The 11,493-nt window shown below is 33.0% G+C and overlaps 2 protein-coding genes across 3 annotated transcripts; one reads left to right on the forward strand and one right to left on the reverse strand.

The window, feature by feature from the left end:
- Positions 1-843: 843 nt before the first annotated feature.
- Positions 844-7,176, reverse strand: zgc:86609 (ER membrane protein complex subunit 3-like). Its single transcript, XM_048208727.1, has 8 exons — positions 6,821-7,176; positions 4,494-4,551; positions 4,292-4,385; positions 4,095-4,199; positions 3,163-3,244; positions 3,001-3,080; positions 2,147-2,229; positions 844-1,596 (listed from the first exon to the last, which is right to left on the reverse strand). Exons 1-8 carry the CDS (start codon positions 6,973-6,975, stop codon positions 1,492-1,494), a joined length of 762 nt encoding a protein of 253 aa, XP_048064684.1. The 5' UTR covers positions 6,976-7,176; the 3' UTR covers positions 844-1,491.
- Positions 7,177-7,553: 377 nt separating this feature from the next.
- Positions 7,554-10,512, forward strand: uxt (ubiquitously-expressed, prefoldin-like chaperone). Of its 2 annotated transcripts, XM_048208730.1 has the most exons (7): positions 7,554-7,709; positions 7,832-7,945; positions 9,527-9,608; positions 9,816-9,883; positions 9,958-10,065; positions 10,160-10,223; positions 10,308-10,512. In XM_048208730.1, the coding sequence occupies exons 2-7, from the start codon at positions 7,863-7,865 to the stop codon at positions 10,368-10,370; spliced, it is 468 nt and encodes a 155-aa protein (XP_048064687.1). In that variant the 5' UTR covers positions 7,554-7,709; positions 7,832-7,862; the 3' UTR covers positions 10,371-10,512. The 2 variants fall into 2 exon arrangements, with proteins under 2 accessions (XP_048064687.1, XP_048064685.1); XM_048208728.1 differs by having other exon boundaries at positions 7,633-7,945.
- The last annotated feature ends 981 nt before the right edge of the window (positions 10,513-11,493 follow it).

Here is an 11,493-nt window from a genome sequence, read left to right on the forward strand (position 1 = left end):
TATTTGTTTACTCCGTTTAATTTATGCATATTTAATTAAAAAAATGGCCTGGATATGTTCTTGACTGGATTTGTGAGATTTACAAACTTGTGATGAAGAACTGGTGAGAATTTTTTTATAGTCTGCTTTACAAATGGACAGTCTGCTTTTAAAAGAATTCCTCAAATTTTCCTCTAAGATTCAGCTAATTTATTTCCTATAGTCTTCCATTTTGTATGAGGTTTACTAAATGCAACAATCCATTTAAAAAGTTTGTTTTACTATTTTATAGTAATTAAATGGCTTAATTCTACTATTTCTAAAATAATTAGTGCTGTAAACACCAGCTTCGAAAAGTCACATACAGCCTAATTTTTTTAATGCAAGTGTTTCAAATGTTTATTAGAACTACTTTGTGACCTGCAGTGGTTTCATTTTTTTGTGAAATCAATGAGATGGTCAGCTGTGTATGAACAATTGAAATGTTAGAACGATTCAATTGGTTTGATTTCAGAATTAGTCTATTTCTGTCAATGCAATATTCTAAAGCCCATTTCACAGTATATTGCACCATACAGTCACCAAATTTCATATTTATGATTTTGCATTGTGGAGGCATTTTCTGTATAGAAATTAAACAAATGGTCAAATAAAAGCTTATTTGAATTTTGAGTACATGTAGTGTTTTCTCCACTTACAGCATGAGAATGTGATCATTTCAAACAAGTTTCTGACTGAAATGTGGAGTCGTGTAAGTGTTAAACATCTGATTCACCTCTGTGTGATTCACAAATATTAGACAAACTATCTTCCGGCTCAATCATTTCCTCTCATCTGATTCAATCAGAGACAAGCACAAAGCGATTTCCTCCTCACCTCAGGGTTCCATATAATGTTTATTAAATTATTACATTCCTCTTGCACAGAGACCAAAATAGTGTGTTTTTACATTCAATTTGCTGTTATAATATCTCCGTGACTGAAACAATGGCTTGTCAATAAGGAACTGTGTGATGATCACCAACCACAAAGGAGAAAAACTGGTTATCAACAAACTGACCGACATTTTAACAACTGAAAAAAAAATATATATATATATATATATATATATATATATATATATATATTTTTTTTTTTTTTTTTTTTTTTTTCTCTCCAAGGCACCATTTCACACATATACTATTAAGACATAAAACATGAGAAACTCTGTATTAATTTCTTTGGCAAAAATGTATATAATTTAGAACTTTACTGTGCCTATATCAAATGAAATGTTCATGTGCAGTGCTCACAGTTCTCAAAAACTTCATTTCAAACACATTGTAGATTCTTTGCATGTTAAGACATTCAAAACAAACTCAACACTATCAGGATCACTGCAGTCAACCAGTACCAACAATTGAATAATGATAAGAAATAACAGCTGATTGTAAAATATACAGCACTGTTTCATATCAAAAGGTGGTTTGCAATCAGACAGACGTCAGAACATGGTTGTTTTTACTGTAGTTCTTAGCTAAAGAGTCCTCTGAAGTTCAGATCCTGACACATGAGTTCCTCTTCAACATTCTCCAGGGCCCATTTGTGCTCCACAATCTCCAGGGCTTCCCACTCACTCTGAAATAACCAGAAAGAGGGCATTTAGAGCACTGCAGAGAGCAGCATGAACATCCTGCTAAACATCTCCTTTTGTTTTCCACAGCAAAAATAAGCCATACGGGACACGGATTACAACGGCATGAGGGGGAGTAAATTTTGTGTATGATATATATTGTGTATTGGGACTTATTGCACCTAATACAATCTGCATTCCTCAAGAAACATGTTTCAGTAGTTCTGTAATTATGTGAGCTTCAAAACGGCAAAGTTTAAGGTTTCACAATTATCTTAAGATGATGAGGTTATGAAATTAAAGCGAGCACGTTTCCACATTGGGGCTGCTGTTGCATACATCAATGCATCCATTGGGGGCGTAGGCGATGATTTCCCAAGAAAAATTACATTTAACTAAATTTGTGCTAAGCACAAATAACTGCTGCTGGCATATTTTTTTTTTTTTAGAAAGTTTTTGTGTGTGCATGTTTGTCCTGGAAAAAAAATCATATTGCTAAGAAACATAAATCACATAAATATAACGTTTGCTTGACGCAAATCATGATCTACTCACCTTAAATGCTTTATTAGGATCAGGGGGCATCGCCATCGCAGCCCCCGTCATTTGATCCTGCATAATTCTTGACTGATCTGCAGCTGAAAATGAACAACTTTTAGTTTAAATATCTAAAATCTCTTATCTCGTGTCATAGCTAACATTAAATTGCAAACAAACATGTATGTATGTGTGTGTGTGTGTGTGTGTGTGTGTGTGTGTGTGTGTGTGTGTGTGTGTGTGTGTATATATATATATATATATATATATATATATATATATATATATATATATATATACACACACACACACACACTGCCCTCCAAAAGTTTGGAAATGCCCTAGAAATTTGGGTTTTGGACAATATTGGCATGAATCCTTTTTAATTTGTGATAATTTTGCACTGATAAGGGACAACACAAACTACGAAAACATATTTCGAAAACTTAAATTTTCGATTCATCAAAATATGCAAACATCTTTTATGTAAAATATCTTACTCAGGACAGTACTAAACAAAAAATAACATGCGTTTTTTATTATCCCTCTTATTTTATTAAAATAATTCACATACTTTTTCATGCCACTGTGTGTGTGTATATTATATATATATATATATATACACACATTATATAATGTATAAAAATTTAATATAAAAAACATTTTATTTTTATAAATATATAAACTATTATATACACACACACACACGTATTTTACATACATACATAAATACATGCATATATAGTATTGTTTTAAATTGTATAGCTTTTATTGTATTAAATTAATTTAATTAATAATAAATTATATTATTAATATAATACAATAATGTTGATGTCATAAAAAGAGCTAAATAACAAACAAAAACAACCAACCATTGTCTTGTCCAAGGATGAGGGTGTACATGCTTCTGAGGCCAAACACATTGAGAAAATACCATGACGCTGAACTGACCCTATAAGAGCAACGAATTCAGATTTTATGCACAGTTTTCAGCTTCTGTCAACAAATCAAAAAGCATCACATCAATACTGTACCAGGAGGCGTCCAGAGAGAGCAGCTCTATTCCTCTCTGTAACATGGGCTTGAATCTCAGAGTCAGAGGAAACGGAACTTTAGCTGAAGGGAAATGAGCGGCACAAAATTAGGACAACATTGAGGCTGCATTTATTTGATCAAAAATACAGCAAAAACAGTGAAATATTATTACAATTTAAAATGACTGTTTTTCTATTCCAGTGATGGCAAAGCTGAATTTTCAGCATCATTACTCCAATCTTCAGTCTCACATGATCCTTCATGAATGGAAAGTTCAAAAGAACAACATTTATTTTACAGAAATCTTTTGTAACATTATAAGTGTCTTTACCGCCTTTTTGATCAATTTAATGATTCCATTTAAAAATCTTACTCACCCCAAACCTTTGAATGGTAGTGTATCACAGTTTACACCAAAATATTAAGCAGCAAAAAATGTTTCTTGATAAATAACATTCACTTGCGGTTTAATCAGAGGCATAACTGCCACTATAATTACGTATAATTAACGTCGTCCCCTTCTGCCTCATGGAAAATAGTCAAATTTGAAAAGTTTTGTTTCGCATGGTAACGCTGAGAAAAAGAAAATTGTAGCCACTTTAAAAACAAAAGCCTCTGCCAACCACTTGCATCAGCAGCGGACTGAACGGGCACATATTCTGTAATCCTACTATGGTTAGCGCCCACTTACCAACGTCTGGCTTTCAGAAAATGAGTTATGAATGTACTGGCCAAACGTTACATCACCCAATTAAAATTCATGAGCCGGCTGTTAAGGTTTAGAATGACTTTCTTCACATTTCAGATCCTTCCTACACCCCCAAATTTGATTGTTTTAGAAATAAGACCACATTCCCATTTCCCATATGGTCATTTAATTCTTCTCTTTTAGTTCTGAATTCTAATTCTAGCAAGTAACAAAAGCTCATACTTGTGACAAATCCAGAAAAGGCCCAGTTGATCCATCCTCCTATCAGAATCATTGGCAGCACATTGGTCAGATTCCCTTTCATCATGTCCGTCAACATGCTGGTGTCTGGGACCGAAAAAGGGACAGGTTTTCAGACATAGTGATGAAGCATAGTAGGTCATTTCCTCTAAGTCTAGGATGGTAAAGTAACCTCTTACCGGTCATGGGATTTTTGGGGATCACCTTTCTTTTGACCGTCTTGAAGAATCCAGTCTCAGGGTCGTTGAAGTAGTGTTTTCGCATGGCAAATGACTGCAATGGGACAGCATTGTTGATCAGTGACACATTAAATAGTTAAACATAAAGTTAAATATTACATGCAAATATGCTGGGAACTGTTATTCATAAAGTAATCAGTACCTGTTTGGGAAGATATTTTCCATTTTCTCTCAAAATGCGGCTGCGCAGTAACACCTGGCTGTGGATTAAAACAACAAATGAATTCAAATCGGAAACACCTCCTGTTGTAAGATTAGACTAGATTAAAAAGTTTGTCAAACAAACTTTTATGTTGGCTTGAGAAAGCCTAGCCAGAAAGTTTGAAGCAGTTGGAAGTTTGAAATAGTTTTAAAGTTTGAAGGTTTTACATTTTAAGCAGTTTAGTATACATTTTCTGAAGAGACACGATCACTTTATATGATAAACAGAGATCTCAAACCGAAATTGGGCCAATTGGATGTGAGCTAAATGAACTAAATGACACATCCAGCGCAATAAAGTCACGCCCCCAGTTTCTCGTCCTCCAAATTAAACGTATATGCACGTATAGTAAAAAAAAATATTTAACAATGAAATTGTCTGGCTTTAATGGTAATTATTTAGAATTATTTTATGATTTATATAATTATTATATGATATATATTATTATTAATCCAATACACAAGAAACTTTAGTTAAGCAGTTATTATTAAGCATTTAGTTTCAATGAACATTAATATATGTAGATCATATGTAATATAAATAAGCTGTAAATTAACTTTAATACGACTACATGTGACCTTATATGTTTGAGTCTCTATCGCTACATATTATCAACTATATAAACTAATATCACAAGTTTCACTTGCACTGATAGAGCAAGATAATTTCTTTTATTTGTCCTCTTTCATGGACAAGTATTTTCATTAGTGTAAATGAGTTTAAATACTTAATTTTCTTCAATCTCTTAACTTTCAGCAGATGTGTCTTGAATCGCGCTGGCTCTCCCGCGAGAAGTAAATCACAGTTTATTTCTGTTGCAAGGCATGTGATTGGCTGTTCACCACCAATGTCATGGATTCATGTGCACACGCTCCAAAACTCAGGATCAAAGCCTGAGTTGACAAAGAAAGTTGATGATCAGCGTCATGGTACCAACAAAGCCGGACTGGAGTGGTTTGGTTTTGTCAACTCAAATCCAATCCTATATCCCTGGGTTTGTTCAACTACCATCATGTGTGAGGTGACGAATGTTTATATGTGAATAAAAGCCTAAATTCAATCTGTTCATCATATAAAGTGATCGAGTCTTCAGAAAATTTGGACTAAACCACTCAAATCATATGGATTCGTTTTACGATCTCTTTATGAACTTTTTGAAGTGTTAAAGTTGAAGTTACGTAGCTGTCAATGGAGGAACAGAAATCTATCAGATTTCATCAAAAATATCTTAATTTGTGTTCTGAAGATGAAAAAAAGTCTTACGGGTTTGGAACAACTTGAGGGTGAGTAAATGATGACAGAATTTACATTTTTGGGTGAACTAACCCTTTAATTTCTCTAGGATTTAAAGGGTTAGTTCACCCAAAAATGAAAATTCTGTAATTTATTACTCACCCTCATGTCGTTCCAAACCCGTAAGACCTTCGTTAATCTTCGGAACACAAATCAAGATATTTTTGTTGAAATCCGATGGCTCAGTGAGGCCTCCATAGTGAGCAATGACATTTCCTCTCTCAAGATCCATTAATGTACTAAAAACATATTTAAATCGGTTCATGTGAAGTACAGTGGTTCAATATTAATATTATAAAGTGACGAGAATATTTTTGTGTGCACCAAAAAAGCAAAATAACAACTTATAAAGTGATGGCCGATTTCAAAACACTGCTTCGGGAAGCTTCGGAGCTGAAATCGCATGACTTTGGCGCTTCGAACAGCAGATTCGATACACTCTGATTCATTTGTGCTCCAAAGCTTCCTGAAGCAGTGTTTTGAAATCTGCCATCACTAAATAAGTCATTATTTTGTTTTTTTTGGCACACCAAAAATATTAATATTGAACCACTGTACTCACATGAACTGATTAAAATATGTTTTTAGTACCTTTATGGATCTTGAGAGAGGAAGTGTCCATTGCTCCCTATGCAGGCCTCACTGAGCCATCGGATTTCAACAAAAATATCTTAATTTGTGTTCCGAAGATGAATGAAGGTCTTATGGGTGTGGATCGACATGAGCGTGAGTAATAAATGACAGAATTTTAATTTTTGGGTGAACTAACCCTTTAACACTCAGCAATAAAAACTTATTTTAATTTTGCCAAGATAACTTTATAAAGATAAATACTGACATTTTTTAACGTTCATTAAATTCTAATTTACATATAACATTATTCATGCTTTTACTATCTATTTTTATGTAAATATTCTCTATGTTGTGAGTCTGATAACATGTTTATGGCTAAACATTTGTGTCAGTTATCTCACCTGTCAGACACCTGCTGCAAATCCACTTTCTTCTCATTATGAATCAGTTGAGTGACGTAATGCCGCAGAACTCCGACGAAGAATGTGATGAAGACTATGGGCAAAACCACCCACAGTCGAATACTGGAGTCTAGCAGCAGCTCTGGACCTGCCATTCCCAAAACTATCTTTTACAACTGTCTGAACTCAAAACACTGACACTTTTAACTTTATTATAATGCTTGAAATTAAAACACGCTGAAAATTCAAACTAGGTTAAAACTATTTCACTTTTATTCGACAGAAACGGCACATTGCTGCATGAACATGCGCCATCTACGCTGTTGCTGTTTGACCTTTGAACTAGTAGCTATGGGCGATTCATGAACGAGTTCTGTTGAGTCGGATTTTGAACATGTTGATTCGATTCACAAAGCAGTGCGCTTCTCGAGTCCTCGTTGAACCGAGTCTCTTTTGAACGTGACAGTTTAATTAGGAAACAGAGATGATTTTAATAAATAGTAAGTTAATGTGTGCACGTGTATATAGCTTTACTGACGTTTTGTGTATGTAATATGCCACGTGGGGATGTTAGATATCATATCATGACATAAAACGCTTTTTAACCCGTTCTCTGTTTCCAAGAACCGATTCGCACAAATGAGTCGGACGACTACTTTGAGCTATGACATATTTACATATGCGTTAATGTTTTATTATTGGGTTATTTTATATCACTAAAAGATAGGTAAAACATGCCTTATATATTAAAAAATATTTTTATATTTTTAAGAAGAAAAAGAAAAAGTTAGCTACGCCATTTCCGGTTTCGAAGACGTTTCCGTGTATCTTGTAAACAAGTGGAGAGCCACGTGACAGACAGAAGGACGAGTATTTTCTACTGTCTATGGTATTTTCACGCTAAAACAAAATAATCTGTAAACTTTTAATCGCTGCGTCAGACCCGATGTTTAATGCAGATTAATAATAGAAACGTTAATTACTGTTAAATAAATTATCTCTGTATTATAGTCGATCTGCAGCCATCTTTATTTCTCATATCATGACTTCTGGGACGCCAGGTATTAATGAAAAAGTCTTGCAGTATGAGACATTTATCAATGAAGTGTTGAGACAGGATTTACAGTAAGTATTATCATTTTATTTATTAGAGTTTTGATGAAACACATATTGCACGTACAAAAGCTGCCATAGTATTAGGCTGCCATGTTTGTACCATGGTAATACCATGGTATTCTTTGTAGTACCATATAAATACCTGATATAGTGATCAATAATGTATATTATTATTGAAGTATTATATGTATTGAAGTATTATATGTATATATTAATCTATGTATATATTAATTAAAATGTCCTAGGGGCAGTTTACCAGACAGAGATTAAGCCTAGTCCTAGAATAAAATGGCCCTTTAAACCTGAATAACAGAAATCTGATTTCTCTGTCATGGTTTAAAATAGTCCTAGGTTTAAATTAAACCTACCAGGAGGCAGGTTTAACTTCAGGTTAACGTTGTGTTTCAAAGAAGATTCATGTATTACTTGGATATATATTGATATTGATATACACTGTATGTGTGTATGTATATATATATATATATATATATATATATATATATATATATATATATATATACTTTTTTTGTGTGTGCTGTTCACTTTATTTAAACAATTTATTTTGATTTAACACCATTGTTTCTGGTTCAACTGTGATTGCTTCATGTTAAATTGACTTGAAATGGTTACTAGAACTCACTAGATGTTTTCATTTTGAAATAACATGTTTCAGTCAAGTAACCAATCAAACAAGACTTTTACTTCCCATCATGCTTTGCACCAGGCTGAAGTGGGAGAGTAAATGTTGAAAAAGTCTTATTTTATGCATTTTTTAAAAAGATAAGAATATGGAGAGACGTTTTACTGCTTAATGTTCCATTATATAAAAGTTTTTATGTTAATGTTTTTTTTTTTTATAGAAGTGTTGAGCTTGTGCTTGGGTTGAGGACCTGCTAAGAAGACTTGCCTTTTTTATATAATGAAGCAACTCTGATAATGCTTTGGATCAAACCAGTATAATTTCTAGACTGCCAACACCAATTATCACATGTGTAAATAGTTACGTTTAATTTGTTGCTATGTAAAGGACAAAACAAAAGCATTAATAATCATGTGATTTTATATATATATATATATATATATATATATATATATATATATATATATATATATATATATATATATATATATATATATCATCTATTTAAAAGGAATTCATTACAAACAGATTTCCAGGCATTTCTTTTTTTTTCACAGCTGATGAATTTTACTTGCTTTAAAATAAATGTCTCTTGTTTAGTTTAGTTTTTATATTGGAGTCTTTTTTTCTGCCATTGATTTCCTTGGATTTGCTTCTCAGTTCCATGCAATTTTAAGCTTTTCTTGGTTCATTCCATGTTTTACAGGCAACCTCTCTCATGCTAATTCAGATTTGCACAGTTGGTTTTAAATTAATCCGGTTTATTTTAATTCAAGACTCCATAGTCCAGGTTTTATTAATCTGTACTTAATCTGTGTTTCAGAAAGCCATTTTTTAAACCACGATTAACTATTCTGGATTAAGGCCTATCCTGGCTTAATTTAAACCCTGTCCGGGAAACCGCCCCATAGTTTTGTAAAGCTTATCTACTGCTATTTTGATTCTGACAGGAAAGTTTTGGAGCAAAGAGATGCTGTGTATGAGAAAATAGCACAATACCTTCAGCTGAAGAACACAATACAAAGCATTCAGGTAGTTTTTTCCAAAAACTAAAACATATTTTGGTCTTGTTCTGATGTTCTGCACTTATGTGTTTCCAGATTTATATATATTTTTGTGCTATGTAACTTTGACTCCCTATTTTCATTTCTGTTACTCCCTGTCTCTGTCGTTTTCTTGCTCTCGTTCTGTATTGTGTAATTATAGTATGTTGTTTTGCTGTATTTTATTCATCTTTAGGAAACTGACAGCAAAGAACTCAAAACAGATGTTGACCTTGGCTGCAATTTCTATGTGCAGGCTCACGTGTAAGTATTGTAAGTCAATGCCTCAGGCTAACATTTTAAAAGGGCAAACTCATAAACGATTAATTTCTCTTTAGACCTGATGCATCAAAAATATATGTGGCAGTCGGTTATGGATTCTTTGTCGAATTCACCCATGCAGAGGCTTTGAAGTTCATAGAAAAGAAGACGAATCAGCTAACAGAGTGAGAGAGCTTTTAGCTTTATCTTTTGATCATTTTGAAATGTGCATGTATGCCTTTTTACTTTAAGATGTTTATTGTTATTTTAATTCTTTAGGTATACTGAGGTCCTTACCAAAGATGCGGCAAAGATAAAAGCCAACATCCGTATGGTTCTGGAGGTACAAATAATTCTGCTTTATTTGTTTATTTTTTGTCCTTTCTACAATTTATTGTGATGAGTAAAAAATAATCTGTTTTCACAGGGATTGAGGGAATTGCAAGGTCTGAAGGATCTTCCAGAATCCAGAACGAGGGAGGTGTTTTAGTACATTAATCAATAACATTGTATTATTTTTGCACATATGACTGTAATGTTTGTTTCAAACAATGTGAACATTATGGCAATCAAAGCCTTTTAACAGGTTATACTGTTGTTTTGCTGAATAAATTGTAAAATTTTCAGTAAAACTGTCAGTGTCATTGTGATCATTTTCTGTTTGTACATGCAATACACTAAAACATCAACACATGACCTGTTTAAATTCCTTCATATAAGATGAGATGATCTATATGAATGGATATGATGTAGAAAATGAACATGTAAGAGGCTTCCCTTGTTTAAGCATGTCAAGCAATTAAGAATATCACATGTGATCTGTTCAAATAATTGGTGTTTATTGGTTCATAAATGTTCATATTGAACAGAACTTTTTTACTATGCAGCCATTCCATATGTATATAAAATCTATTGAAAATGTGAGTACAGATTAATTATAGAATAAGAAACATTAGCTCAAAATCAATCTACTGTAATTCAAAATATAAGTCGTATTTATTTGTTGGTTGTATCTACAAAATAATAAGGCGACAAACTATGTATATAATCATTTCATCCTTTCTATAAGTAGATCAGTAGCTCGATAAAATGCTTTCAAACTGTGTATGCTTCATTTGGGATTCAAGAATTATACTGAAATTAATTGATCATTAATTTAACTTCTATTTGAGCTGTTCTGATTGATGAAGACAGTGGATAATGTTAAGTTTCTGCAGTATCCGTGTGACGGCTACCCTGTCACACTAGTAACAGTTGCCATGGAAACTGGATGTTGAATTGTGGCAGCACTGTAAGACTTGCTTCCTGAAATAGATGATTTTTCTTTGTACAAAGACTCACTGCCGCATTTGTGCACAATGACATACAATGCAATCATTATAATGTGACAATATCAGTGCTGAGATTTTATGTTTTAAAATTATGTTATTCAGGATTTAGAGAGACCTTTATTGTACATATGATTTCTGAAGATCATTTATGCTGAAGATCACATATGCAGTATACATTATGTCGGGGGGACACCCAAATATGATCAACCTCATGCAAGCGATCCCCATCCTAAAATTTAATCGTCAGCTATAAATTATCCTGTTTAAAAACCTAAATTTGTA

Source organism: Megalobrama amblycephala, linkage group LG12, assembly GCF_018812025.1.
Source record: "Megalobrama amblycephala isolate DHTTF-2021 linkage group LG12, ASM1881202v1, whole genome shotgun sequence".
NCBI classification, from domain to species: domain Eukaryota; kingdom Metazoa; phylum Chordata; class Actinopteri; order Cypriniformes; family Xenocyprididae; genus Megalobrama; species Megalobrama amblycephala.

Excerpts from the sequence above, each read along its gene's own strand:
- uxt (XM_048208730.1), top strand. The coding sequence starts at position 7,863 with ATGACTTCTGGGACGCCAGGTATTAATGAAAAAGTCTTGCAGTATGAG. Across the intron at positions 9,884-9,957 it reads TTCTATGTGCAGGCTCACGT|ACCTGATGCATCAAAAATAT; the intron begins GTAAGTATTGTA and ends ATTTCTCTTTAG. Across the intron at positions 10,066-10,159 it reads AAGACGAATCAGCTAACAGA|GTATACTGAGGTCCTTACCA; the intron begins GTGAGAGAGCTT and ends TTAATTCTTTAG.
- zgc:86609 (XM_048208727.1), bottom strand. The coding sequence starts at position 6,975 with ATGGCAGGTCCAGAGCTGCTGCTAGACTCCAGTATTCGACTGTGGGTG. Across the intron at positions 4,552-6,820 it reads TTGCAGCAGGTGTCTGACAG|CCAGGTGTTACTGCGCAGCC; the intron begins GTGAGATAACTG and ends TTTAATCCACAG. Across the intron at positions 3,245-4,094 it reads CTTTTCTGGATTTGTCACAA|CTAAAGTTCCGTTTCCTCTG; the intron begins GTATGAGCTTTT and ends ATTTCCCTTCAG.